This window comes from Vanacampus margaritifer, chromosome 1, assembly GCF_051991255.1.
Source record: "Vanacampus margaritifer isolate UIUO_Vmar chromosome 1, RoL_Vmar_1.0, whole genome shotgun sequence".
NCBI classification, from domain to species: Eukaryota; Metazoa; Chordata; class Actinopteri; order Syngnathiformes; family Syngnathidae; genus Vanacampus; species Vanacampus margaritifer.
The window spans coordinates 23,234,057-23,261,615 of NC_135432.1; the positions used below are offsets into that span (position 1 = coordinate 23,234,057).

At 38.1% G+C, this 27,559-nt stretch overlaps 3 protein-coding genes across 3 annotated transcripts; 1 reads left to right on the plus strand and 2 right to left on the minus strand.

Annotated features, from left to right (window-relative positions):
- Positions 1 to 283: 283 nt before the first annotated feature.
- Positions 284 to 11,512, plus strand: LOC144063052 (uncharacterized). Its single transcript, XM_077584992.1, has 6 exons — positions 284 to 3,761; positions 8,700 to 8,809; positions 9,303 to 9,428; positions 9,984 to 10,090; positions 10,553 to 10,734; positions 10,800 to 11,512. Exons 1-6 carry the CDS (start codon positions 798 to 800, stop codon positions 10,959 to 10,961), a joined length of 3,651 nt encoding a protein of 1,216 aa, XP_077441118.1. The 5' UTR covers positions 284 to 797; the 3' UTR covers positions 10,962 to 11,512.
- Positions 11,513 to 12,766: 1,254 nt separating this feature from the next.
- Positions 12,767 to 15,686, minus strand: slx9 (SLX9 ribosome biogenesis factor). Its single transcript, XM_077585005.1, has 6 exons — positions 14,891 to 15,686; positions 14,164 to 14,284; positions 13,992 to 14,063; positions 13,397 to 13,571; positions 13,165 to 13,230; positions 12,767 to 13,086 (listed from the first exon to the last, which is right to left on the minus strand). Exons 1-6 carry the CDS (start codon positions 15,065 to 15,067, stop codon positions 12,954 to 12,956), a joined length of 744 nt encoding a protein of 247 aa, XP_077441131.1. The 5' UTR covers positions 15,068 to 15,686; the 3' UTR covers positions 12,767 to 12,953.
- Positions 15,687 to 17,085: 1,399 nt separating this feature from the next.
- On the minus strand, positions 17,086 to 26,799 carry dhrsx (dehydrogenase/reductase (SDR family) X-linked). Its single transcript, XM_077585018.1, has 7 exons — positions 26,641 to 26,799; positions 24,069 to 24,176; positions 22,034 to 22,102; positions 21,346 to 21,447; positions 19,075 to 19,282; positions 18,636 to 18,843; positions 17,086 to 17,941 (listed from the first exon to the last, which is right to left on the minus strand). The coding sequence occupies exons 1-7, from the start codon at positions 26,738 to 26,740 to the stop codon at positions 17,759 to 17,761; spliced, it is 978 nt and encodes a 325-aa protein (XP_077441144.1). The 5' UTR covers positions 26,741 to 26,799; the 3' UTR covers positions 17,086 to 17,758.
- Positions 26,800 to 27,559: the final 760 nt, after the last annotated feature.

Genomic DNA, 27,559 nt, shown 5'->3' on the forward strand with positions numbered 1-27,559 from the left:
GATCTAAAACCACATTGTCGTGTGAGTGAATTACTACACTATTGGTGACATATTTTCAAATGTAATTGTGATGGATTACCAACAGTTTGATGTCTTTTTAGCAGTAGGACCTACTGTCTGGTGTATAGCTTCAACTGAAATTATGCTGGGGTTTAAGCTCCGAGTCATGTGGGGATCAGGCTTGGTTTAATCCTCCAGAGAGTGAGAGAGAGTGTGGGTGTAAGTGCGTGATTGAGAGAGACACAGAGAGAGAGAGAAAGGAAGAGAGAGAGAAAGAGTGAGGGAGGTCTGATAGATTTTGTTGTCTGACTCTGCTTAAGGTGCAGCACGCTTTTTGGCTTTCAACAGGGAAAGACTGACTTCAGCTCCTGAATTTCACTACCTAAAAATTAGTGGATGTCTCACAATTTTGAGTTTTTATAATTGACTTGTCACCAAAAAGGTATTTTTTTTGTATTGCACCTTCCAACTCTGGACTGACCAAAATCTTACTACACCCGGCTGGGAGGTACCTTCCCTAAAGCCTTCAGCCGTTTTTTGGAACTATAATTTGAATTTGATTATATTTCATTTCATTTAATCTACATCTCTTCTTCATTTTGTGCCTTGTCATTTTAAATCTGGAATATTGTCATCTCGCATTCGTTGTCAGGAACACTCTGACATTCAGGATTTAGACTAACTTGTGAACTGAAAAGAAATATTTTTGGAATATTTTTTTTAAATCTGGGATTCTGAACCCCTTAGACAGATCTTCGATCTCAGAAACTGTCCATTCAGACCTTTTAACTTTTGCAATGGCTCAGTCAGACTTCTGGCCAAACCCAGACTTATCAAACTCCACTGTTGTCCACAATCCTGTCACTTTTTCTTCAGATGCAAATAACCAGAGAGGAAAAAATGAAGGGGACGGAGAAGAGGAAGATGAAGAGGTCGAACTTGCTGAAGAGGTGGGGGAGGACATTTTGTTAATGGCCGAGGCAGGAGATGGACAAGCTGAAAAAGAAAGTGCAGATCAAGCTGAACAGGAAGAAATGGGAATTCTCTCAATGGGACTGGTACCAAACGAAATGACAAGGGAGGAAGAGGAAGATCGGGAAAGACGGGAGGAGAGTGGAGAGGAAGGAGCATCTGAGCAACCTGTTTTAAGACATGGACAGACTCAGAAAGAGACCAGAGTCAAAGAGGAAGCAATGGCAACATTGACTGGAAATTTGTGCCAATTCTCAGCAGAAGTGCAACTTGAAGATGACAACAATAAGGAGGAAGGTAATGAATATGACAACAATGCTCAACATTTGAAAATGGTTGAGAGTACAGATCTATTAGTGGAAAATGTAGAAGAAGCCCAGACAGCTGTTGAGAATTATACAGAGAGCAGTGACAACATTCTAGTTTTAGGAAGCGAAAATGAGCATGTAGATGCAGAGCAATCGGCAACCGAGGTTATGATCCAAGAAGAACGATGCTCAAATGACATAGAGATGGTGACTGCTGAAAACCAGAATGATTCCTCAACTGTTTTACAAGTTGAGAAAAGCCAACATTATGAAAGTGAAGATGGAAAAAAAGAGGCTAACATGGTTGAGGAAGAGATTAAGAAAGAGAGTCAAATGCAGCATGACGAGCATTTAAACAAAATGTGTCACATTCAAAGAATGGTAGAAGATGAGAAAGGGCAACACAAAGAAGAAAATACAGAGCATGAAAAACGGGAGGAATCAATCAATTGCAAAGATGTCATCCAGGAAGAGGAAAGGTTTCATGAAAGAAACACAGAGACAGATGTTTTGTTTCAGCCTTCTACAATTGAAGAAGGAGGAAATGACAGACACAAAAATGAAGAGCATGAAGAGCGAAAGCAATTGTGTGAGGTTGAGGAGAAATTACAGGGAGAGCAACTCTCACATGACATAAATATAGTGACAGAACATTTAGCGAGTCACAACACGACATTGGAAGATAACAAAGATGAAAATGCAACAAGTGAAGAACAAAACACCCACGAGACAAGGAAAATAAGAGTAAATGCGACGGTGGAAGAAGAACACCTGATCACACTGACCCGGGAGGAATCTGCTCACAGTGCTCAAGCCTCAGTTAGCAGTTTACAGGATTCCCGCGAAAATGCAGAGGCATTGAAAGAGGCAACTCAAAGTGATCAAAAATCACCTACAAATTCACAGGATTTCCTTGACGGTGCTGTGGCAACAGATGAGGATGCCAACAGTGCCCATGACTCGGCTACAATTTCCCAAGAGTACCATCAAGCTGCATCCACCACTGACGAAGGTGACAATAATGTAGAGGATTCCCTCAAGGTTCAAGCCTCAGTTAATAATTCACAGTCCAATGAAGGTTGGCAGATGGAAGATGCTAGGACATCCGCCCATTTGGAGGACCACGTGAAAGATGTCAGCATCGAGTTAGCAATGCTGGTCAAAAGTAAAGACGATTCCTGCCAGGCTTCACATACAAGTGCCGGTATCAAACCTCAATGTTCTTCTGTTGAATCTGCTGCCATTTACATCAGCCAGTTGATTGACATGGTGAAACATAGTCAAACTACCCCAAGTGACAACAGGAATAACTCAACAGAACTGGAACTGACCAACAACTTATTTCAGAAAGAGGTCCTGAATATGGAGATGCAGGAGTTGGTCACAATGGCAGCTTCAGACAAAGAAATCAAGCCAAGTCCGAAAACTGACGAACCATCAGAAATGGCATTGATATCTTCCTTAGATCAACCAGAGGAGGACATTCATAGTGAAGGATTTGAGACATCGGAAATAAAGGAACACAAAGAAAATATTTCCTTCATGGAATTAGATGGAGATGACCAAACCCCAGAGGAGAAAGAAGAGCTGGATAACACCACTGAGTTTGACCACCAGATTGAGGATATACATTTAATCACCCAACAAGATGATACAGAGCACGACAAAGGATCAGAGAAAGAGCCGAAACTCCCAGGAGAAGAGCTCAAGTCGGAGGAATCCATAGTTGATGGCCTCAAACATGTACAAGATCAATCTGGGCTGCCTCTCGGCAAACAACAAGGAGAAAGTGATGATGCGAAGGACATGCAAGATCAAGATGAGATTGCAGAACCTGTGACCATTTTAGATGATGAGAGTGAAAAGACAGACAAGAGTCAAAACAGAGAACTTGAAGAGCCGGCGAATGTTGAGACAAAAGATGCCGCAGATAACAAGTCAGAAGCACACGAAGATGAGAAACCAGTTAAAGAAGAGTTAGACCTGGATCTAAATGGAACCGTCAAAGAATTCAAACAAGCCATGGAAAATGGGATCATTTGTCCTGATACGCAGTCGATAAATAAGGAAGTGAAACTGTTGTCCACTAGGAAAAAGGATACCGCATGGATTAAAACAAAGCAAGAAGAACCAGGTGCATCACTGGAAGGAAAAGACCAGAAAGAGAATCCAATAAGAACAGACGTCAGAGAATCTTTAACTGAAACCTTAAATCTACTCGCGAGGGATGCATGGATGAAGGAGCTGAAGTCCGTCATTCAAGATGAAGTTCTTCCCAAAAAGAAAGACAACCAGGTGAAGAAAAAGAGAGTGGTGCTGTTGGAGGATGGACAGTCATTCTTTCCTCATCGGGAGTGGCAGACAGAGAAGCGACGAGAGACGATTTCACCGGAAGTGGTGGACAGTCTTTTGCCTCCCGTGCAGGATCACACAACGGCAACAGCACTTGACCAGGAAAATGAGATCTCACTTTACGTCAAGGTAACATGATCTAACATAGAGTTAGCTTCTTTCTTTTTTTTAGCTTACGATAATGGAAGCGATTTCCCTATATTTGGGCCCAGGAGGCGGTTCCATATCGACACCTTTGTTAGAAACCTAATTCAAGAAATTAGCTCATTTACTGCCATTGACGGTTATGGACGTCAAAAAATCATTTGAACTATTTCTATTAGTTTAACATTTTTTTTCTACTTTTGTTAACAATAGTATGAAAACCTTGATTTTTTTATTGTATATTTAGAACAGATATAAAATTTGTTATTAATCGTGAGTTAACTATTGAAGTCAATGCGATTAATTATGATTAAACATTTTAATCACCTGACGCCCCTAATTTTTAACAATCATCTAGTCAGGCGATTAATTTTTTTCATTGTAATTAATCGCATGACTTCACTAGTTAACTCACACGATTAATCACAAATTTTATATCTGTTCTAAATGTACAATAAAAAATGTTTCTAGGTTTTCATACTCTTGTTAACAAAAGTGTGTGTGTGTGTGTGTGGGGGGGGGGGGGGGCGTCAAACTAATAGAAATAGTTCAAATGAATTTTTGACGTTTATAGCCGTCAAAGGCAGTGAATGAGTTAGTATGAATGAACATCAAACCTGAGTTCAGTAGGCTACTAGTCTTCTTCTCGATCCTTATCTCCAATACGTGGGTAGACAAGGCTGCTGTTTCTTATTTCCCCCCAGGATTCCCACCTTTCTTTTTTATCTACTGTACTGTTGTGACACACCAGGGTGACTTCAAATGCTGCTTAGCTCTAATAAAGTAGCAACTTAGCAAGTATAGTAGAGACTAGTAGAACTGTAAAGATCAACAAGCAATTTGCAGATATACAGGTGCTTGTCAAAAAAATAGAATACAGTACTGTATCCTCAAAAAGTTGAATAACTTCCATAATGCCATTCAAAAAGTCAAACTTTTCATAAATTATAGATTCAGGGTATACAACTTAAGTGATTTCAAGTATTTATTATTTTATTTTTACATTATTTGGGTTTCCAGCTCATAATACCTATGAAAACAGGATGTCAAAAAATTTGAATAATGTGAAAAAATCACCATGCATACTTTCCAGTGTTTTGCATGAGAAAAAAAAAGATGGATGGATGGTATTTTCAAATCGATATGTCAATCTTCAATAGTTGATTGGGTTCCCTTTGCCTTAACCACTGCCTGGATGCGCCGTGGCATTACCTGGAAGCCCAGGCTTTCTTGATGCTTACTGTCAGCTCTTTCTTTTTGGGTCTGGTGGCCCTCATTTTGCTCTTGATAGTACTGTATTACAAGAGGAAAACGAGGGCCACAATATAGTATAACATCCTGTTTTCATGGGTTTTAGGAGCTGGAAGTCCAAATAATGAAGAAAAAAAAATGCTTGAAATCACTTGAGTTGTGGGCCCTGAATCTATCATTAATTTAATATAAATTATTCAACTTTTTGAGGATATTCAAATTTTTTGACAAGCACCTGTATATTAAGATATAATTCTTGAAAGTGGTGACAATGCGTGTTGATGAGCAGCATCAACACGCTGCTGCTGCTGCTGCTGCTGCTGCTGCTCGAGAGAGAGAGAGAGAGAGAGAGAGAGAGAGAGAGAGAGAGAGAGAGAGAGAGAGAGAGAGAGAGAGAGAGAGAGTGGCAATCCGGATAAGCTTACCTGTTCTCATTAAGATGTATTTTCAATTCCATCTGACCTGACAGACAAACATATACTAGCCACTTAGAAAGATATACCTGCACAATCACAATAACCTTAGTTTAAAGTAATGCAATCAAATGGGACGACTACATCTAAGTAACTAAAACAATATGTTTTAGTTCATATAAAAGGAATACAATGCCTAATAGCAAATCATGTCAGTTTATTCCACATTCCTACGAATTATCCATAAACGAGCACAGCGCTATTGAGGTTTAGTAGAGGTGGCAAAAGTACTCACAGTGTGACTGTACTTAACTAGAAATACACATACTTTGGTAAAAGTGTAAGCATTGATTCAACTCCTGTACTTAACGTAAAAGTAAATAAAAACTACTAAAAAATAGTTGCTTCATGTATCAATTTGCCCAAAAATATCCCTGGCCAATAGTTTTCAGACTAGATTTGGGTTCAAATTTCCCGCCCTCTCTCTGCGGATGTGACATCATGTGCGCATTGTGTACGTGACGAAGGGGTTGCGTAGTTTAATTATCCAGCCACAGGTGGCAGTAGCGATTTGAATTTTCTGCGTTCAGCAGCTAGAAATACATAATTAAACATTTTTTTTTTAAATCATCAATTAAATGAAATACCTGTTTTGATAACTTAAAAGTATAACTACACAACACACATTGTGAGCTGAGATAAGTGCCAGTTATTTGTTTTGTACAACCCAAAATAAAAAAAAATTGAAACAGGTGTCGTACATAGACAAATTCTGGCAGCAATTCATGTGAACTCGTTAGAGGAGAGATTCAGGCATCTTGTCGTGCCTCAGTCACTGCTCTGTTTTAAACTAACTTTAAACTAGAGCAAGAATTAGCCAACATGATAGTTTGGGGCAACTTGTCTCAATCATTTTGGGGTTTGTTGTCACATATGCAAAGAATGGGCCAATGAAAATTGCACCTCAGGCAACTCTGTTTACGTATGCCAGAAATGTCCTTCATATGATGAGTCTGAGGAGTGAGGAAATTAGTTTGCCAGGTTTTGTTTCATTGTTTAAAAATGGATTTTCCAGTTGTTGGAACTACAGTATGCCCACATGTCAGGATGGGTTTAAGTTTTATGATGAACCATCAATCCATTAACCAAAAAGCTTTTTTTTAATTCTATTTAATCTCAGAATTTCCAATTTAAAGGAAGTAAAACAGGCATTTGAGTCTGAGAGCTATAACCTACTGTACATCGCAGCAGTTCCTAAGGACTTAAATGTATTTCGTAATATTTTTGTTAAAGTTTGCTCAATGACTATGGTAAAATGTCAAGATCAATGATAAACAATTTGTCTGGCTGTAAAAACAAACACAAACAAAACAGGAGAATAAGGATAATTTTGTCCTTGTTTTATTAGTTGCAAAATCCAGTGTGACATCTTACCCCATATAGTGTGACAACTTACCCATTGGTGGGGCAAAATGTCACATGTTCACTCCCTCTATTTGATGGCTTACAACGCTGCACTGACACAAAGTATGAAAATGACATGAATACAAAAAAATTACATAAGACTTTGGTCTTTCATCTAGCATACATTTTGTTCGTATATGATGTATTGATTCCAAGAAATATATAAAAGTATAAAAAGTGATACAGCTATCCCCGGTCTCCCCTACATGTACAGTTCCTGTACCTAAAAAAATGTATATATAAAAATAAAGACTAGTAGCAAAGTAGTTGTCCATTATTACTTCCTGCCATTGCCAGTAGGAAGTTTTAATACCTTGAAAAAATGTGCTAATACTGTATGTGAGACCTGCTTGTCTCACAGTAGACAAAAAGTGCCTTTGTCACGGAATTTGTTGGATAACTGAAAGAAGTTCAAACTCAACCTCTGTTGCTGAGCAAACTGAGCATTTGAGGGGATGTTTGAATTGTTTCTTAAAAGTGCACAAATATAAATAATTATGTCATATTGGTCTTGCATATATCCATGTAAACAAGTTGAGAGCAATGATTTGGAGTGTAAGAATGTTATACTGCTGGAGTTAGAAGGCTAATCTCTGCATTCTCACTGTGTAAGCTGATTAGCCTGCTGTTTGGTGTTCAGAATTGTGGGCTCGGTAGTCCTGGAAGTAGCACACTTACTGTATACACATCCATCACCTTCACATTATATTTCTTTGTTATACTGTATGATTTTAGAAGTGCTTCCATTCCAACTAGCACTTTATGAGTTTCTATGACTGAAGTCAAAGGTAACGAGTTCACTCTATATGGAGTGACAGAGACACGACTTGAATGATCTGACTTTACATTTGCTGTTCCACTTAAATCCTGCAGATGTGTCAAAAGTACTCACACTCTGTACTTAAGTAAAAGTACAGATAGTACGTGAGTAAAAATGACCGGGAACAGTTGTAAGTAACACGGGTCTGTTTAAACACTTGCAATTGCTCCAATCAGGAACAAGTTAGGAATGACTTCATTCACCTTGCATATGCTTAGTTTAAGTTTAGTCCTCAGTCCACATGTGAAAAAGAAGGGTCATAGTAACCACAGGAAAAAATGTGAAGGAAAATATCATTTTGAGCAAAGAATTTTTGGTTTTTGCTTATTTTTGTCATTACATAACCTGCTTTGAATATTCCACAAACATACGCTTTTAATCAGAATGGCGTGTTTAGACTGTAGTGGGGGCACATTGAACAAATGATTGTAAAGACAAATTTTTAAATACCACCATGGATGGGCAATATCTTGCTTTACTCTGGAAAATTGTTGGCATTTATGCTCCCTGGTGTGTGTGTTCCTCTATGTTGCTGCTGTTCCTGTTTTTTTTCTGTCTTTAATTTACCTCTCTATTTACATCTATTTTTTTATGTTGTGTTGTCATCTGCATATGTTATTTATACTTCTTTTTTTTTTTTTAAATCTTGTGTTGTTATGTACGGCTGTTGAAAAAAGTAACAAGTCTGTCTATTTTGATTAAGTAAAGAATAGAAAATACAAGCATCCGGAGTAAAAAGTCATGAGGAAAATAAATATTCAAGTAGAGACACCTTAAAAATCTCAAGTGCAGTAATCAAGTATTTGTACTTCATTACTCCTACCACGGAAAAACACAATCATCAGAGCTAATAGCTGGCTCAGCTACCTTTGTAAGATATCATTCAAAAGAAATGATTGTTGTTAAGCATCGACACGTTCAGATAACAACATTCTTCATTTGTGCATTTGTGTGTGCGTGTGTGTGTGCGTGTAGGCAGGCAGCGATGGGGAAAGCATCGGTAACTGCCCATTCTCTCAGCGACTTTTTATGATACTCTGGCTCAAAGGAGTCATCTTCAATGTCACCACCGTTGACCTCAAGCGGTAATTTTTACTGTTGAACATTTTAAGAACAACACTTTTCCATTTTATGTGGCTTTAGTACTTCTTGGGCGCAGTGTTGAGAGGGGCCTCGATTCCAAGGTTACGAATAGCGCTCAGTGGCATGAGAATATAAAGCAGCACAAGAAGGCATACACAGTTAGTCCTAGATTTTTTGGGGATACAATTACTACAGTAATCAGCCGCTACATCATTGTTCACCTATCGACTCCCACTATATTGCTGATTTCTGTTAAACATAAATCTTTTTTTGTGTTGAGGTACAAAATACTTCGAAATTAAGCAAATATGATTACAGCATGTGGGAAGGGTGTTTTAAGGCTTAAACTATGTTTACAGTAAATTAAAGAGCCCCTGAGAATAGTTCTGTATATTCATTTACATATGGTAGGTTCCGAAGTGTTTATTTATTTATTTTTATTTTGCATACGAGCTTCTGACCTGTGACCTGGCATGTTATATTTTGTACTGTCAGAAAACCTGCTGATTTACAAGATCTGGCGCCTGGCACCAACCCTCCATTTATGACCTTTAATGGAGATGTCAAGGTTGATGTCAACAAGATAGAGGAGTTCCTGGAGGAGAAACTGGCCCCACCGCGGTACACAAACATGAGCACATTACACAATAATAAGTAGAAGTGGCTAAAGTACTCACACTCTGTAATTACATGGAAGTACAGATGCTTGTTTTGAAAATTGTTTTGCTGTTTTAAATGTAATTAAGGATGTTTTGTCTGATCAACCAATAGGCGAATAGTTCAACCCAAGACAAATTTAGTGCGGCCCCCTCATTTGAATAACATTTCATAACACATTTCATACTGACAGCGCCTGCAGCATGAAATAAATAAATATGAGAACAGAGTGTTTTTATTTAAGGGTTGAAATTTTATTCTATGTATATATTTATTTTTTGTATTTATATCTATGATTATTTACATAGCTTTTTTTTAATCTCATTTTTTTAAACTTTATTTATGGATATATGCTTTATATATATTTTGTTGTTTTTATTTCCATTTAGATATTTTTGTAATAAATGAATTATATTTGTAGATGCATTTATTTATTTATTTTATTTTATTTATTATTTTGGCATTTTTGTTTCGCCATAATTCTGTCACAAGTTGTTGTTTTTTATTTTTTATCCCCAGCTATCCAAGACTGTCACCGAAACATCCGGAAGCCAACACAGCTGGCATTGATGTCTTTGCCAAGTTCTCAGCTTATATCAAGAACCCAAGGAAAGACACCAACGACGGTAAGATACAGAGAGGTTCGACCATTTCTCTTGTAAAGCTACAGAATCCATAATGTGTGTTGAATCGATTTTTCTGTTGGCTTTAGCTTTTCTTCTTTTTTTATTTTTTATTTAAATAAAGTGTTCTTCCAAATTCTCAACTGCATATAACATTACTGTTAAATTTGGACTTGTTTGGATTTGTGACCAACTCGAGTCCTATCTGTACTGCAATGTGAACTATCCGTCCATCACTGAAGTCGTGGTGAGCTGGAGCTTATCCCAGCTGACTTTGGGTACAACCTAAATTGGTCATCAGCCAATCACAGGGCACTGTGATGATGCTTGTTTCATTCCTGTGACGATGGAAAGATAATACTGTAGTTGAATCCTTAGCGTGCAGGTGTCAAACTGAAGACCCACGAGCCAGATACGACCCACCCAAATTACTGAGTGAATCTTCATTCTCACCCGTGTGTTCAGCCTTAGAGAAAGCACTGCTGAAGTCTCTTCGGCATCTCGACGACTTCCTGCGGACTCCCCTACCAGCTGAGATTGATGGCGATGCCTTGGGAGATGTCCCGGAGTCCACCAGGAGCTTCCTGGACGGACCAGAGCTCACCCTGGCCGACTGCAACCTGCTTCCTAAATTACACATCCTGAAGGTTCGCTGCTCTTCATTGCATTTACTGGACAGAACATCTGCAATGGCTTCCTTTCCTCTTTCCAGGTGGTCACCAAGAAATATCGTGGATTTGAGATCCCCGCAGAGATGACAGGCGTTTGGCGGTACTTGAACTGTGCCTATCAGAAAGAAGAATTCAACAGCACCTGCCCAGCCGAGAGGGAAATTGAGTTTGCCTATGCTGATGTTGTTAAAAAGGTTAAATAAGGTCAAGACATCCAGTGGTCAAGATCAAGGGTGGGCAAAGTATGGCCAAGGGGCTACATACAGCACAATTGATTCATCCGGCCCACCAGGTATTTATGTTATCAAGATGCTTGTAATATTTGTTCCAGCAATCTAGCCGATTTCCCCAAAACTTTGTTAATTGCATTCATTACTTTTTTTTCATTGATTTTGTATTAATTTGTTGAATAATTTATTGTAGATAACAAACATTTGAGTAAAATTACCTTTTTAATTGTGTTTTTAAAAATAATTAGGAATATGAAAAATGCCACTTTAATTTTACTAAATAGTTGATTAACTGATAAGTATTATATTATAAATAATGGTATTATTTGATTAAAGCAATTTCACATTTAAAAAATGAGACAATTGTTAAATAATTGATTAGTTCTTATTATATTGGTTTAAATAATTGGCTTATAATATTAAATGACTTAAAAAATTCCAGAAATTACAATGCATTATTTTATTATCAAAATTAACTATTACAGATGATTAATAGACATACATTTGAACTTTTTTTTTTTTTTTACTTCACCTACAAATGACCTGGCCCTTCTGTCAGTTTTCAAAATCAAATGTGGCCCTTTTGAACTCAAAAGTTTGCTCACCCCTGATCTAGATGAAAAGATGACAAACGAGGACTTTGCCACTTGGTCAGCATCTCAATCCTAGAAGTGGCAGACACCTGGTCTGATTATAATCTCCCGTGTCCATTGTGCATGTGCTTTTGCTTTTTCTTTTCGTTCAGATAATGGCTGAGCCAGTGCGCTGGAAAAACAAGCATGTCTGTGTATTTCAGTGTAAGCTTAGCCAACAAGGAATCAAGTTATTTTTTATTTTTTGGAAGTTAGACCAAATATCTGTACTATCGCTAACTCATATTTCCATTGTTTTTGTTACACACCTATTTTAATACTGCATTAGATCATGAATTATGCTACAATTATGATCAGTTGAGCCTTTTGCACTGAAAATTTATTGTGAAACTTTTAATGATCACTAATTGTTTATGAGTATGACCACTCAACACAATATGGAAAATGTCAAATCCTTAATAAAGACATCTTATTACGCTCATTTCATGACCTTGAATTTTATTTGTTTGGGTTGCTCAACTAAAAAAAATATATTATTACACATCGCTATAGACAGAAATACCCCACATCAGCGGGCCGTTAAAAGAGAGCAATGGCCTTATGACAGCTATCAGCGGCCACATATAGAAGCCCCCACAATGCAAAAATCGATAGTACTTGTCTTAGTTCGAGAAGTACTGAAACAATTTGTTCCTGATTTTTGGGTAAGCAAATGTAGTGAAGCAGCTACATCTAATTGATTGAAGTCAGTTGCAAATATATTGCAAATTTTGCCTTACATTAACTGCAGGCCTGTGCCTCATTGACTTAACACCGCTAAGAAATGTATTTCAGGGGAAGTCATCAATCTTCGTAGGCTTGTGAAGCCCTTTGGTGATTACGGGCTCTGTAAATAAATTTGACTTGGCTAGCTAACACGACATATCGTAACTTACAAAAACTATTCTTTAGTCACTGAAAAAAAGGAAAAAGAAAAAACTATTTGCTGTTTTTGTGCTCAAGCCAAAGCAATAATGGTATTTCTTTGGTGACATCTAGTGGCATCTTGATGCCAAGGAAACAATTTGAACTTAAGTTGCTTACGTCAATTAGACAAAAGTTTTCTATAGTAAATTACAAACCTTTTGGGTGGGCCACAAATGATAGATTTTCACTATTTGTGTAAAAGTACATGCAGCAATTACACACATTGAAAGCAGACTTTTATTGTCATCAGCTAAAAACAGTGCATTCGTTATGAAAAGCTGTCAGTTGAGTCTGTGTTGACATAATAGGCCCAAATTTTCAACAACAAAAAAACAAAACAGTAAACATGGGTTCCATAATGGAGGAACGCTAATCTATGCTTTGAATGCTTTACGTAATAATCATCTTACTGATTATTACTGGAACCTTCTTCTAAATGCTTTAGTCTCTTCCTCAGATGCTCAGAAATGTCAATGAGAGGATTCCTTTTGCTGCTGAGGATTTTCACCGCCTCACCAAACCTACTGATTTCTGACTCCCTGTAGTAAGGACATAAATAAATAAGCACATTTCATTTGATGTAATGACAACGAATTAAAAAAAAAAAAAAGGCTTACAAGAGTTTCCGTTTTTGTAGAGGCCTCATCTGACTGAAATCGGTTACTGCAGGCTTCTTGATTGGCCTGCATTGGAGAGGGGGAGTGATTAGTCAGAAGTATTACTGCATAAAAACATACATGATATTCACCAACAATGTTGCATCCTGACCATTTTCAAACATAAAATGTCACATGTCTAACGTGTGTGCCAAACTCTACATGACTGCACATGTATTTTAGCTCAACTTACACTTTGCTTTTCCGGCGAGCTGTAGGGGCCAAGCGTGCCGTATGAGCTGGGGCGATGAGCTCGGACAGCTCAGGCAGGGCTTCCGCGAGCACACTCATGTCTCCCACTACCGGAGTGGCCTGTCGCCGGGCCTGTGCCGCTTGACGCTCCTTTGTCAGCTTGATGTTGCTGATCTCTGCGGAGGAAACGCAAACACAGTGAACAGGCAGGTAAAGCCACGTTACTGCCAAGCAGCAAGGCTTGGTTACTTTCCATAGCATTTTCAATGTCAAAAGTTGTAAATGGGAGCTATTATATGCAATATACATAAGCAGTCAAAGGTTTGCACGGACATCACTGTGCCTGTTGGCCTTCACCATTTCTTCTTCTTTTTTTTTTTTAACCTTCCCTCATGATTTGTGCCTCATCACCAGTCAATTCAATTTACCGCAGGTGAACTTCAATCAAGTTGTACAAACTCTTTGTGACAAATAAGGAATTTTCATTAAACAGTTTTGTTGCCTACAGCATGCTTGAGTCTCTGAATTAAAGCACAAACAAAATAAACAAACATTTCCTCGGAACACCCAATGTGATGAAAAATATATTAACTTACTGTTTAGCCATCGTTCCCTCCTTTCTTTCATCTTTTCTTTCTTTGACTTTATTTTTTTTGCTTCAGAAGTACCTTTAAAACAAACACACAAACACACAAAGTGTTTGCTTGCTAAATATGGCATAAGGCAAGGTAAAATATTAAATGTCACAAAGATGTTGGCAAAGCTTACCTATCTTGGCAGGTATGGGGGCTACTGGCGGGTCTTTGAATGTTAATGTTTGCCTCAGGGCCTCTGGAGCAATTTCTGTACCAGAAAATATCCCATCAGGGGAAGACATTTGGTTTCGGGCCTGCAGAGTTAAGCAGAAGAATTAGGGGTGGTGCTATATATTAATTTGGCAATCACTAGCCAAGATGATCAACTATGTTAATATAAAACTTGTTTTCATCTGAAGATTCAATAAGATTATTATCTATCTAAAACAGTAATTGTATCAATATGTGATAAGACTTTACATCAACAAAATATCAATTAATATATTAAAACAATTTCAAAATGATTACCAAATGGCTTACAAGAGGGCTCCAAAGTAAAAAAAAAAATTCTGTTGTTGTTTCATACAGTGGACCCTAAGCCTAACCTGAAATTTTAGGGGTGCAAGTAGAACATTTAGGAATGCAAACTGTAAATTGACTTGCAAAGTGTGTTAATTGTCTTGCTCATGGACATCTCGACAGGCATCTCACCAAAGTCCACACAACTATATTACCTTTAACCTAAGATAATACTATACTAGTTTGATTCAGTGACAATGTGGTTAATGTTTTTTTCCGCTGTCACTGTTTAGAAGCCAACTGCGGTCAGATCAAATGCAGATTGTTATACTACTCATAATGTGTTTTAGAATAAGAGATACTTAGCAAAGTACAGGGGATGTCATTCAGTCGCTACTTACTTGTATCTTCCCGTCAACTTTAGAAGAGCCCTTTTCCACATGTGAATGACTTGGCTGATGCATTTCGAAGGAGACAGGCTCGTCCGACCCTTTGGACGAAGCAGAGCCCGGCAGCCACGTTAGCTTCACAGCTTTCTGGTGCAACTTCTGCCGGACGTTCTTAATTTTTCCAACCATTTTTCCGGCAAGTCAAGCTGATTTTGCGATTTTGTGAAAATAATTGTCTTCAAAAAGTCGACCTCGGGTTCCTTTAACGTAAGAGAACGTCTTCTTTGTCCACTACCGTCTAATATAGTCTGGCTTTATTGAGCACTTAGCGCTACCTTGTGTTCTGGGGTCAAAACTACCGTGATGCTATTCACTGTTCTGTATAGTAGCCTGAAATTCAGAGATGGGAAACGAAAAACAAAAGTACTGACATTCTCTACTTGAGTAAAATAACAATTACTTGTGTAAAAAAAACAACTTTGGTAAAAGTATTCACTCAAATAATTACTCAAGTAAAAGTAAAAAAGTAGAGGCTCTGAAATGTACTTGACGAGTAAAAAGTATTTTTACCGGATGTATCAGCCTACGTCAATTTGAAATATATTAGCTAGCTAATGGAGCCAAAACAGGTACATTTCGTCCAGATGACTCTCTGTCTTGCCCTGTGTCGAGTCCACAGTGTTAAGTATCACTCGCTGGTCCACTCCTCGCTGACAAGATTGAACTTTCTTTCATATTGTTGATTAGCTGTCTGCAGTTTTATCAGATTCAAATTATCCTCGGTTGTGGTTACGCGCATTGCCCTCATATTTACTGATTGTTCTAATCTAGCCAATCATGTGATAGTGCGTCGTAGAGCCAATCACAAGCTGGGCTGTAGGGGCCCTGTGTAACGCTTCATATGATTGGTGGAGCCAGGAGACATTGACCCTGCTTTCTTCCAGATCAAGTATTTTAATCGTTTTCGAGCATTAAAAAAAAAGAGAGAAAAAGTAACGACCTTGTTTTGAGAATGTATAAAGTAAAAAGTACAGATACTTAGTCATTTGCAATCACAATAATTTTACAGGGGAAACCTGTTGAATTGTAGCTCAATAATTCATTTCATTTAGGTGCAATCCTGCAGGGAAGAAGCGCACTTGACTCTATTACATTATTCAAACGGTTGTAAGAAAAAAGCGGAGCACAACACACAGCATATGCTGTGATGTGAGCGCATGACTACGGCACCGGTTATGTAGCAAATGTAAGGACTGATTAAGTTGTGCATGATGAAGATGATGGACTGCACCGTTCAAAAAGATAACTGTCTGGAAATGACAACATATCTCTAGGTCAGTAACTGACATTTGCCTTGTTGCCGCCAAGTGGCAGAAACTGTATTGTAACTGAGAAACTCCAATGCATTGAATTCATAACATAAACTCTGAAATTATTTTATGCAGCCTAAGGTCGGCATGCGAATGGTATGGCCGCATGGTTAAGAACCACTTATTTAGAAATTTCAGGTATGAATTTATGCCCACCCCTATATGAGTCATGGTTTCACCCTGACCACCCCAATGATAAATTTCTGGTTACGCCCCTGATTTTAGGGTTTCTTGACCCAGGGTTCTCACTAAACCTGCTTTGTGAAATACACCCCAGGTCTTAGAGTGATTTTGGTTGAATATGTTGTTTTGTTCAAATGTGCTCGGTTATCTCTTATATTGTGCCCTCAATGTATCCCACAATGCATCTTGAAAAGCAATGAGCAACCAATGGTGACCAGAAGGCTATATATCTCATGATGCATAGTATTGAAAATGCTTTTGTGTGCGTATGTTCCTAGGTATATTGTGTGGATTTGATTGATAATATACCCCCCCCCCCCACACACACACACACTCATTGACATAATGCATTTCCTAGCCCCTTCCCCTAACCCCAACTATCAAAAATGATTGCCTACCCCTATTCCTTACCCTAACCTCAACCATAACCCAATTCAAACCTAAACTCTAAAACCAAGTCTTGACCCTCAAAAAGAGGTCTTAACTTGTGGGGCCCAGCAAAATGGCCCCACATGGACTGGTGGGCCCCACAACTCCGTAAAAACCCGTTATGTTGGCTCCACTATGTAACAAAAACAAGACCTCACACACACGCACGCAAGCACACACACACACACACACACACACACACACACACACACACACACACACTACTTGTCCAGCAAATCTTTATTTTCCACAAAGAAATGTGCAACCAGTATCATGTGATTTAAACGTGGTCGATTTGTAAGGCTCCTGAGAAAACAATTTCAAATTTGAAGTCAAAGTATGTCATTGTCATATCAGTCGAGCAAACTGTTAATATTACAGGATTGAAGAGTCAACACATTTTCTTATATTGGACTGCAACAATCAAATGTATGTCTAATGCAGTTACCCCAACTTTTAGTAAGCCAAGGGCAGGCACATATTGTACATTAGAAAACCAAACCACCAAACCAAAATCTAACACAAAGTACCATAATAATGATGATCTCATATGAATTGACTCCGAAATATATTCACTCACTGTGAAATCTGGACTTGTTTAGTTGGACACGATGCTATACAGTAATTCAGTTGTATGAATGGCAACAGTTACAATCACAGCTTGGACCTTTTGCCATCTAGTGGAAGAGCATTTAGTTGATCTTCCTGTCACAACTATACATTGCTGATGAACAAAGACTCAACATTGTAATAGATAAATAATAATTTTATAATAAATGAAATTAAATTGGACCACTTCCACAACATGGTGATTGTGTAAAAAGCACAAAGTACAATCATTTTCTTCCTTCCAGTTTGATGTGGCTCTATTGGTCTTGGGAGGCCAGCCACTTGTATATTAAGCCTTGTGTATGCCTGCAAGCTCACAGCTCTTTTTCCACAACTCTGCTTGAAGATCAGAGTCATACGAGTCTTCGGCTGATTGTCTCTTTTCGCCATTGTAGAGGTAGCAGCCACCCACACCTTCCATCTCAGCAGCAGCTGCGGCATACATGGTTATAGAGGCACCCTCTGTCGGAGTCTGAGGGTGAAAACAAAAAAGCGCAAATGTTTATTTTAAAGAAATTCGAAAGGTGAAGTTTGGTCCTAGTACTACGCACACTGTAGTCTTCAGCAGGGTTATTATAGTTTTGGAATTTTTCATTTTAGTTCGTTTTTATTTCATTTTGAGTTTTGTTTTTTAAATTTTGTTCGTTTTAATTCGTTTTCAGGGTGGTTCTGTTAGTTTTTAATTAGTTTGAGTTATTTCATAAATGATTAGTTTTAGTTTAGTTTTAGTTAGTTTCAGTATTAGTTTTTTTTTTTTTTAAAGTGTGTGTGCAATATTTAAAAAACACCATGGGAGCAACGTCATCTGAAGCTGCTTTTCTATTGGCTGCTGCTAGAAGACGTCACTTTTATGTGACACACTTTCAAATGTCCGGTAAATATCAAAATAAAACCTCCCCAAAGGCTCATGCATTAAATTGATTACCAAAGACTAAAACAAAAATACATTTTTGCTATAATTATAGTTAGTTTCGTAAACATAAAATGTAGTTTCACTTAGTTTTCGTTTTTTTAAAAGCATTTTCGTTTTTATTTTATTTCGTTAACGGAATTGTTTTTTGAATTTTAGTTAAATTTTTTTCGTTAGTTTTAGCTCACTAAAATAACCTTGGTCTTCAGTCATCAAAACAGAGTTAGTTAAAGACTGACGTGTATGTTAGACGTACCCTGAACAAAGTCTTTGCAAAGGGTTTTTTGAGTGCCTGTGCAAGACTCCACAGGTTGTCGTAGAGTGCCGTGTCCACCATCCCAGGATCCACTGCGTTGATCATCACTGAGGAACCTTTGGCTGTCATCTGCTCTTGTAGGTAGTAAGTGAAAAGGACTAAGGCGAGTTTGCTTTGGGCGTAGGCACCATGGGAGCTGTAAGATAACCTGGGCAAGGGACAAAAGAGGTCAGATATTCATTTTGTTGTTATTGAGTTCTTTTTCGGCCATGAACGTAAACGCAGGCTTACTGTATCAATATAATGAGAAAACAATGTTTAATTGTTAATCCTAACGCTTTGTGCTGTAGCCACTTTTGTTGTTCTTTGAAATGAATAGGAAAGAAACATGTTCACTTTGAAATATAAACCAAGCAAGGACATTGTGAACATCTTTTACCTCCTGTTGAGATCACCCATGTGTATGACCCCCGCATAGTGTGTTGCAGAGGACATGTTGACGATTCGAGAAGAGCAGCCTGGTCTCCCTGATCTCTCCAGCAAGTCGAGCAGCAGGTTGGTCAGCAGGAAGTGGCCGAGGTAGTTGAGAGAAAAGTGGAATTCAAATCCATCCTCTGTCTGCCTCTCGGGAACCAGCATGGTCCCAGCTACACAGTGACACAGACAACCTGTCATCATCTTTCACCATTAACTCATTCACCGACATAAATTCATTAAAAAAAATAAAATTAAATAAAAATTAGGGGCGACAGGCAATTAATTTTTTTTAATTGTAATTAATCGCATGACGGCAGCACGGTGGCTGACTGGTTAGCACGTCCGCCTCCCAGTGCATAGGACGTGAGGTCGAGTCCGGGCTTCGGCCTACCTGGGTGGAGTTTGCATGTTCTCCCTGTGCTTGCGTGGGTTTTCACTGGGTACTCCGGTTTCCTCCCACATTCCAAAGACATGCATGACAGGTTAATTGAACACTCCAAATTGTCCCTAGGTGTGATTGTGAGTGTGGTTGTTCGTCTCTGTGTGCCCTGCGATTGGCTGGCAACCAGTTCAGGGTGTACCCCGCCTACTGCCCGAAGCCAGCTGGGATAGGCTCCAGCACCCCCGCGACCCTTGTGAGAAAAAGCGGCCAAGAAAATGGATGGATGGATGGATGGATAATCGCATGACTTCACTAGTTAACTAACGATTAATCACAAATTTTTATATCTGTTGTAAATGTACAAAAAAAATCTAGGTTTTCATACTCTTGTTAACAAAAATAGAAAACATATTAAACTAATAGATTTTTGGACGTTTATAGCCGTCAATGGCAGTGAATGAATAAAAAAAAAGATGAAAAGATTATTAAAAATTTGGGGCGTCAGGCATTTACATTTTTAAATTGTAATTAATCGCATGACTTCACTAGTTAACGCACGGTTAATCACAAATTTTTATATCTGTTCTAAATGAACAATTAAAAAAAATCTATGTTTTCATACTCTTGTTAACAAAAGTGGAAACAATGTTAAACTAATAGAAATACTTAAAATTAATTTTTGACGTCTATAGCCGTCAATGGTAGGGAATGAGTTAAAATGAATGAATCAATACAGCATGAATACTTCACATTTCAATTACAATCCACGGTTATCAGTATCATCACGATATTGATAAAAGAAGTAAACAAATATACAACATTTGGATCATCGCAATACCAACTGATGCTGGTGTTGTGAAAACGCTGTATAAAGTTGAGTTTATGCATCCATTAAAGCGAATAGCCTTTGACACCCACCCAGTATCTGTACGAATTAGCAGCCATACATGCCTATGCCATAACACATTGCGTACTCGGATTATATTTTGGATTATGAGCTGTTCCTTTCCTTCACTATACCTCTGTCATTCCATCATTCTGATACAACTTTGTCTTTGCTTCATCTGTCCAAAGACTCTTATGTGCTTTCACTTAATGCAAAGAATGTCCAAAGGAAAGCGTCTCAACTTTGCCATATCTTGAGCTAATTTTTGTACATAGTCCAAACATTTCAAAATGCAATCTTCGTCTTGGCGTTCAAAATTTCTGTCTTCCTATCAGTGTCGTTCAATCAAGTATCTTGTGATGAAGCCAATTCGACACAGTTACAACAGTTTCTTCCTCGGTGGTTTCTGTTCAAAGTATTTCAGCTTCACGGCGTGGCGCAAATATTCCTGTGACCAACCCTTCGAGTCGTTTCTTGCGGCTTGCTAGGAAGGGAAAACAGCAGTTTGTGTGTTTAATTAGCAAGTGCCCCTGGTAGTGTAAACTAGATCGTTAATGGAATTATCTTTGATCTTACTTCATCAATGGCACTGCTATACTGTACTTTATATGGATGGGACGGTACTCGGGTTCGGTACACTATGTCCTTATGGTAATATATTAAAATATTTCTGAAATGTTAAACATTTTCAGTGAGGCAACTTCAAACTTTAAATGTAGCCTTTTATGCACATTTTATTTTATACTACTGTATTGTCGCGTGTACACAATTGGTCACAAAGAATTGTCTTTAAATATGTTTAACCTGAAATAAAATATACTATTCAGTACACAACAAAATGCAGTTTTTGCTGACAAGCAAAATAAAGAGATCATTTTGAGAGAGAGAATGTTAGTACAGAAAATAAAAATCATACCTGGAATGACATACAATACATTGAAAATGTTAGACAGAAAATAGCCTACCATTGTTAACCAGCAGATGCAGGGGAAGCCCTTTGCCTTTGAAAGTTTCGACAAATTTTCGTACTGAATTCAGGGAAGTCAGGTCCAGAAAGACAAACTCCGCTGGAAATTGATTACAAGTTAGTCGTGGAACATGATCGGCTGCGTTCAACATAGCAATATTTGTCTCATAACATTATCAAAACATTAAAACAGTAACATTCAGTCATCTGAGCTTTTTCTATGTATATCTGAGATTTCCTACTGCGTGTGTGGTCATTAAATGCAGCGCCAGTGCTTGCTTTTCTTATGCTTCTCTGCGATAAATACTTTTTTCTTGTTTCAAAACAAAGCTTATGTGTGTTTTTATGTATTTATTGAAAACATGCGTTCTACCCGCAGGAGGGGATACATTTTTTTTTACGGGGGTATTAAGTGGCTGCCCGTGTTGTTGCACGCAGGTGAGAACAGACAGGACGCTGTGTGTGACGTAGTCCATCCGAAGCCGATGTGGCATTTTAGCCGCGAGGCAAAATGCAAATAAAGTTAACATTTTTCAACTTGGGCGAATATGCGAATTTTCGCCGCACCGCGTCTTCAAACGCGTCCTCCGCGCCGCCCCATGCACACGCACGTGCGCGTGATATGCAATCGGTGCTAATGACGTTTTTGATGATGTAGTGATGTGATGATGAAGAACAATAATTACCTTTCCCCTCACTGCATTCTCCCCGAATCGTCCTTGCAGCAGCGAAGCCCTCCTCTTTTTCATTCCCAGCTGGAGATGACGATGAGGAATGAGAAAAGGGTCATTAGAAACCAAGTTGCTCTTTATTAATATCTAAAATACAGTGAGGAAAATATGTATTTCACCCCCTGGTGATTTTGTGAGTTTGACCCTTTACAAAGAAAGGAACCGTCTATAATTTTCATGGTAGGTTCATCTTAACAGTGAGAGACAGAATATTAAAAAAAATCCCAGGAAATCACATTATATTAATTTTAAACATTTATTTGTCTTTTATTGAGGAAAATAAGTATTTCACCCCCTAGCAAAACATGACTCAGTACTTGGTGGAGAAACCCTTGTTGGCAAGCACAGCGGTCAGACGTTTCTTGTAGTTGGTCACCAAGTTTGCGCAGATCCCAGGAGGGATTGTGGCCCACTCCTCTTTGCAGATCCTCTCCAAATCCTGAAGATTTCGAGGCTGTTGCTTGGCAACTCGAAGCTTCAGCTCCCTCCACAAGTTCTCTATAGGATTAAGGTCTGGAGACTGACTAGGCCACTCCATAACCTTAATGTGCTTCTTCTTGAGCCACTCCTTTGTTGCCTTTGCTGTATGTTTTGGGTCATTGTCATGCTGAAACACCCATCCACGACCCATTTTCAATATCCTGGCTGAGGGAAGGAGGTTCTCGCCCAAGATTTCCCGGTACATGGCCCCATTCATCCTCCCCTCGATCCGGTGAAGTCGTCCTGTACCCTTAGCAGAGAAACAGCCCCAAAACATAATGTTTCCACCACCATGCTTGACGGTGGGGATGGTGTTCTTGGGGTCAAAGTCAGCTTTTTTCGCCCTCCAAACACGGCGAGTCGAGTTGATGCCAAAGAGCTCGATTTTAGTCTCATCTGACCACAGCACTTTCTCCCAAGCCTCCTCTGAATCATCCAGGTGCTCATTGGCAAACTTCAGACGGGCCTGTACATGTGCCTTCTTGAGCAGGGGGACCTTGCGGGCACTACAGGATTTCAATCCATTACGGCGTAGTGTGTTACCAATGGTCATCTTGGTGACTGTGGTCCCAGCTGCCTTGATATCATCAACAAGCTCCTGCCGTGTAGTTCTGGGTTGTTTCCTCACCTTTCTCATGATCCGGTTCACTCCACGAGGTGAGATCTTGCGTGGAGCACCAGACCGAGGGAGATTGATGGTCAATTGGTGTGTCTTCCATTTTCTAACTATCGCACCAACAGTTGACTCCTTTTCACCCAGCTGCTTGCTAATGGTCTTGTAGCCCATTCCAGCCTTGTGCAGGTCTACAATCTTGTCCCTGACGTCCTTAGACAGCTCTTTGGTCTTGCCCATTGTGGAGAGGTTGGAATCTGATGCATTGATTGATTCTGTGAACAGGTGTGTTTTTATACAGGTAACGGGAACTTAATTAGGAATACCAATTAAGTAAGAGGACTAATGTGTGTGCCTCCTGGTCACATGACCGGTCTGTGGGAGCCAGAATTCTTGCTGGTTGGTAGGGGGTGAAATACTTATTTTCCTCAATAAAAGACAAATAAATGTTTAAAATTAATATAATGTGATTTCCTGGGATTTTTTTTTAATATTCTGTCTCTCACTGTTAAGATGAACCTACCATGAAAATTATAGACCGTTCCTTTCTTTGTAAAGGGTCAAACTCACAAAATCACCAGGGGGTGAAATACTTATTTTTGTAGAACATTGAAATCAAATATTGTAATTACTTTCAGAGATTAAATCTTAAAATTCAGTTTGACCCCTGGGCATTATTTGACCATTTTTTGGCTTTTTGTTGGTTCTGACCAAGCCATTTCAAAATAAAATAACGCCCAGGGGTTAAACCCGAAGATATGTAATCTGAAATGTCAAATATGGAGAAAGAAGACTAATCCACTGAATCCCTTCTTAACCTTTTGGATGGGAATTTAGCATGCAAGAGGAAGCTCCGAGTCCAATATGCAATCATATTTAAATGTCACACAATCCTACCAATGATGACATGCATGCCAAGTTTTGCCAGATGTCTTGCAGTTTCATAACCCATTCCTCTTGTACCGCCAGTAACAATGCCGACTCTTCCATTCTGCTTCTGTAAGACTGTAAGAAAGGAGACGGCACCGCATGAGAACACACAGAGAAAACACAATGCAAAAGTTTCTTTTCAGTTGACAAAATGTGTGAGGTGTCTGAAATTCTGAATACAAAATGGTTTAGTGAGGAAGTGCTAGGTCTCTTCCAAAATGTTCCTTATACTGTTTGAACAAAATATGGTGTACAGACTCAGTACGTTATTCAACAAAATTGATTTCCTTTCTTCCAAAATAATATAGTTACTTCAAAACCACCTGTATATTCTAATGATACATATCAAAAAGCTGTATAAAACACTTTTTTCACAGAATCCAGAGGTGTCATTGAACAAAATACTTATTATTGTGGTTTTCTCTAAATTGTCCAAAGGTGTGAATGTGAATATGAATGCTTCTATGTCTACAAAGTATGTGTGCCCTGCGGTTAGCGGGCAACCACAGTCCGGGCTGTAACCCTCTTGCCCAAAGTCAGCTGGGATAGGCCCCAGGTCAGTGTAGAAAATAGATGGATGGATGGTACAACTGTACTCTTTCATACTGAGAGCTGTTCCGTAGCTAGTCAGTCTTAATCAATATTTCGCGCTTTGGGATAAACCCCTTGCAACTAGTTAAATAAGTAGCATTGTTGTGCAGATTATGAGCAATAAGGCGGCAATGCATAATGCCCTCCTTGTGACTCTCACATGCTAAACCACACAATTTGGTTTGACTTCCCCCGCCTTAAAAAAAAAATCAATTTACAGCCTTATCTTTTGCTGCTTTGTCAGTCGGGCCTTTACCAATAAAGCAAATATTGTTTTAAGTACTATTTTGGACTGAGTAATTTAACAAAACAAACACTGTTCTAGTATATACTTCTATTTAGATGTCTGCAGTGTGAATGAGTGTGTGGATGGTCTGTTTCTATGAATCCGTCGTGCATTTTTTACATGTGAGAAGTCAAGATAATACTTCTGAGTTACAACTAAGTACAATTCAAGACTTTTTAAGACTTGTAATACCATTTGAAAATTTAATTTAAGACCAACTTCACAAAGTCTCATGTTGTCCAAAGTTACTACAATACATAAATGATGAGTCCCGACTAAAACCACATTACTGTTTTGTTGGTTCCATTATCATGATTGTGCGATATTACGAGTCATTCAGTAAATTAAAATGATTAAATTATTTAAAAAATGTTTTTGAAGAATGTTAATTTTAGATTTGAGACAAGATTTACAACCACACAATCCTAATTATCATGTGTTCCAAGACTTTAGAAAGATTAAATCAATCTTTCCTTAATGAAGGCCTTGTTTTTTTAATTAACTCATGATTATCATTATCATTTCAAATATTTATCATGGAATTAGATCTACATGGGAATTGCAACATACAAGCCCATTGTTTTTCGATATTTGCCAATGCAAGTTCAGCATAAATGCAGACTGTATCAACATTGCGAGCCTGATGTTATTGAATTTGAAAACATATATTGTTAACGTACACACAGCCGTGCCTGTTGTTAACTACAAATAAAGACATTAAAAGCATTGTATGTGATTGTGTCTCTAAATTATGGGAAAAGTGTATTATTTTTCACTTTTTAACATCAGCTAATTTAGGCAGTTCACAACACTGCCAAAGCTATGGGAACACATCGATAACGTCAAGTGTATTTATTTTCTTCTCCGTGTGAGTATTATACAACTAGGCATTAGCTCATCATTAAGTACCTGGGCTTTGCAAACAGAGGGTCACAAAAAAAAGGCAACTACAGTAGTTGTTGGAGAAATGTTAGTCTGCTTCGTGGGTGCTGTACAGTGCCATTGAGCAAGGCAGTATACAATACAACACCAGCTCAAGAGATGCATAACTAGTTTTGTGCCCCTTGCATATCTGCATACAGTATGTGAGAGGCGTGCAACACAAAATATACACATCAGAGTAGTAAGGTGAATTAGAGGGATTAGTAACTGTTTCATAAATTTTTTACTTTTTTGTGTGGAGAAGTTTTTTTTAGGTACCAACTAAGTTATCGCAACAGGTACTATATTATACGGTTGTATAATTAATACTGTATATAAATAAGTTAAAAAATATATTTTTACTTTACTTGTACATTTCAGACAGTACTTTTCTTTTACTTCAGTAAAATATTGAATCAGTCATTCTACTTTTATCAGTCTTTTTTTTAACACAAGTATCTGTAGTCGTACAGAGTAAGACTAGTTTTGCCACATCTGCCTTATTCATACATCATTGAAAAAGATCACACTTGTCAATAAAAGAAAATTTTAACATTAATCTATTAATATTTAAATATGTTATTTTTACTTATTAAATTTTAAAGCAAAAAAATTTTTTGGAATACAAAAGGGTCATAATACTACTAGGCTACTTTCTAATATTCTGCAATTCAAACCTACAATCTATTATTATTTTTTAAAGAAACCAATGAAAATATAGCAAATAATAAAAGAGCCAACCTGGTAGAGTAAAAGATCTGTTGAACATCTGGTAGATGAGAACTCTGATTCCACAGTAGTAAAGTTTGAGAAGAGGCACCAAAACAGACAGTGGATTCATGATTCCTCTTCCTGCCTCTCCAGCGTCTGACTGTGTGTGTGCATAGTCCCGTCGGTCGCCTGGATGGAAACAACAAACTCATTATGGTTCCGCCCCCATTGTTAATACGTCACCGAGCGTCACAGCCGACCCAGGCGTCAGATAATTATTCTTCTTTTACACACTTTAATCCGAGTAATTTATTTAGATGTATATGAAACCCCTGGCATTATCGGTTTTTTTTTTGGTGTGGTTTTGATTCGTTTCCTTCATGTTGTAGACGAGTATACTAATATATGTTTCATTTTGTTCATTTCAGATATACTGTACTTGTTCTGTGGTTCAATAAAGATTGTTAAAAATAAATAAATAAGTATATATATATATATATATATATATATATATATATATATATATATATATATATATATATATATATATATATAAATAATCCGACTAATGTCTCAATTTCCAAATTTCCCGATAGTGATGTAAAATGTTCAGTTTTGAACCTGAAACAATACCTCATTAATTTTGTCACTGCTCTGTTTCGTCCAAATTTTTGAGTGATGTTAAAGAATTTATTTTCGTTTTGAATGTGAAAATGTATTATTTCCCTATGTGGTAAATCTTATATTATATTTGGGGAAATTCCACACTTGGGGCTAAGGTAAAATTTAATACCGGTAATTCTTCTCCACTCCTCATAGGTTGTGTTTGTTTGTCTGTTTTTTTTTTTCGGGGGGGGGGGGGGGGGGGGGGGGGGGGGGCTTAAGTCATGTTAATGTATTAACACTTGTAAATAATAGTAATAATAATAATAATAATGACAACAAAAAT

Excerpts from the sequence above, each read along its gene's own strand:
- LOC144063052 (XM_077584992.1), top strand. The coding sequence starts at position 798 with ATGGCTCAGTCAGACTTCTGGCCAAACCCAGACTTATCAAACTCCACT. Across the intron at positions 3,762-8,699 it reads AGATCTCACTTTACGTCAAG|GCAGGCAGCGATGGGGAAAG; the intron begins GTAACATGATCT and ends GTGTGCGTGTAG. Across the intron at positions 9,429-9,983 it reads GAGAAACTGGCCCCACCGCG|CTATCCAAGACTGTCACCGA; the intron begins GTACACAAACAT and ends TTTTATCCCCAG.
- slx9 (XM_077585005.1), bottom strand. The coding sequence starts at position 15,067 with ATGGTTGGAAAAATTAAGAACGTCCGGCAGAAGTTGCACCAGAAAGCT. Across the intron at positions 13,572-13,991 it reads GAGGGAACGATGGCTAAACA|AGATCAGCAACATCAAGCTG; the intron begins GTAAGTTAATAT and ends TTTCCTCCGCAG. Across the intron at positions 13,231-13,396 it reads GCTCGCCGGAAAAGCAAAGT|GCCAATCAAGAAGCCTGCAG; the intron begins GTAAGTTGAGCT and ends TCTCCAATGCAG.
- dhrsx (XM_077585018.1), bottom strand. The coding sequence starts at position 26,740 with ATGAATCCACTGTCTGTTTTGGTGCCTCTTCTCAAACTTTACTACTGT. Across the intron at positions 21,448-22,033 it reads AGAATGCAGTGAGGGGAAAG|CGGAGTTTGTCTTTCTGGAC; the intron begins GTAATTATTGTT and ends ATCAATTTCCAG. Across the intron at positions 18,844-19,074 it reads ATGGGTGATCTCAACAGGAG|GTTATCTTACAGCTCCCATG; the intron begins GTAAAAGATGTT and ends TCCCTTGCCCAG.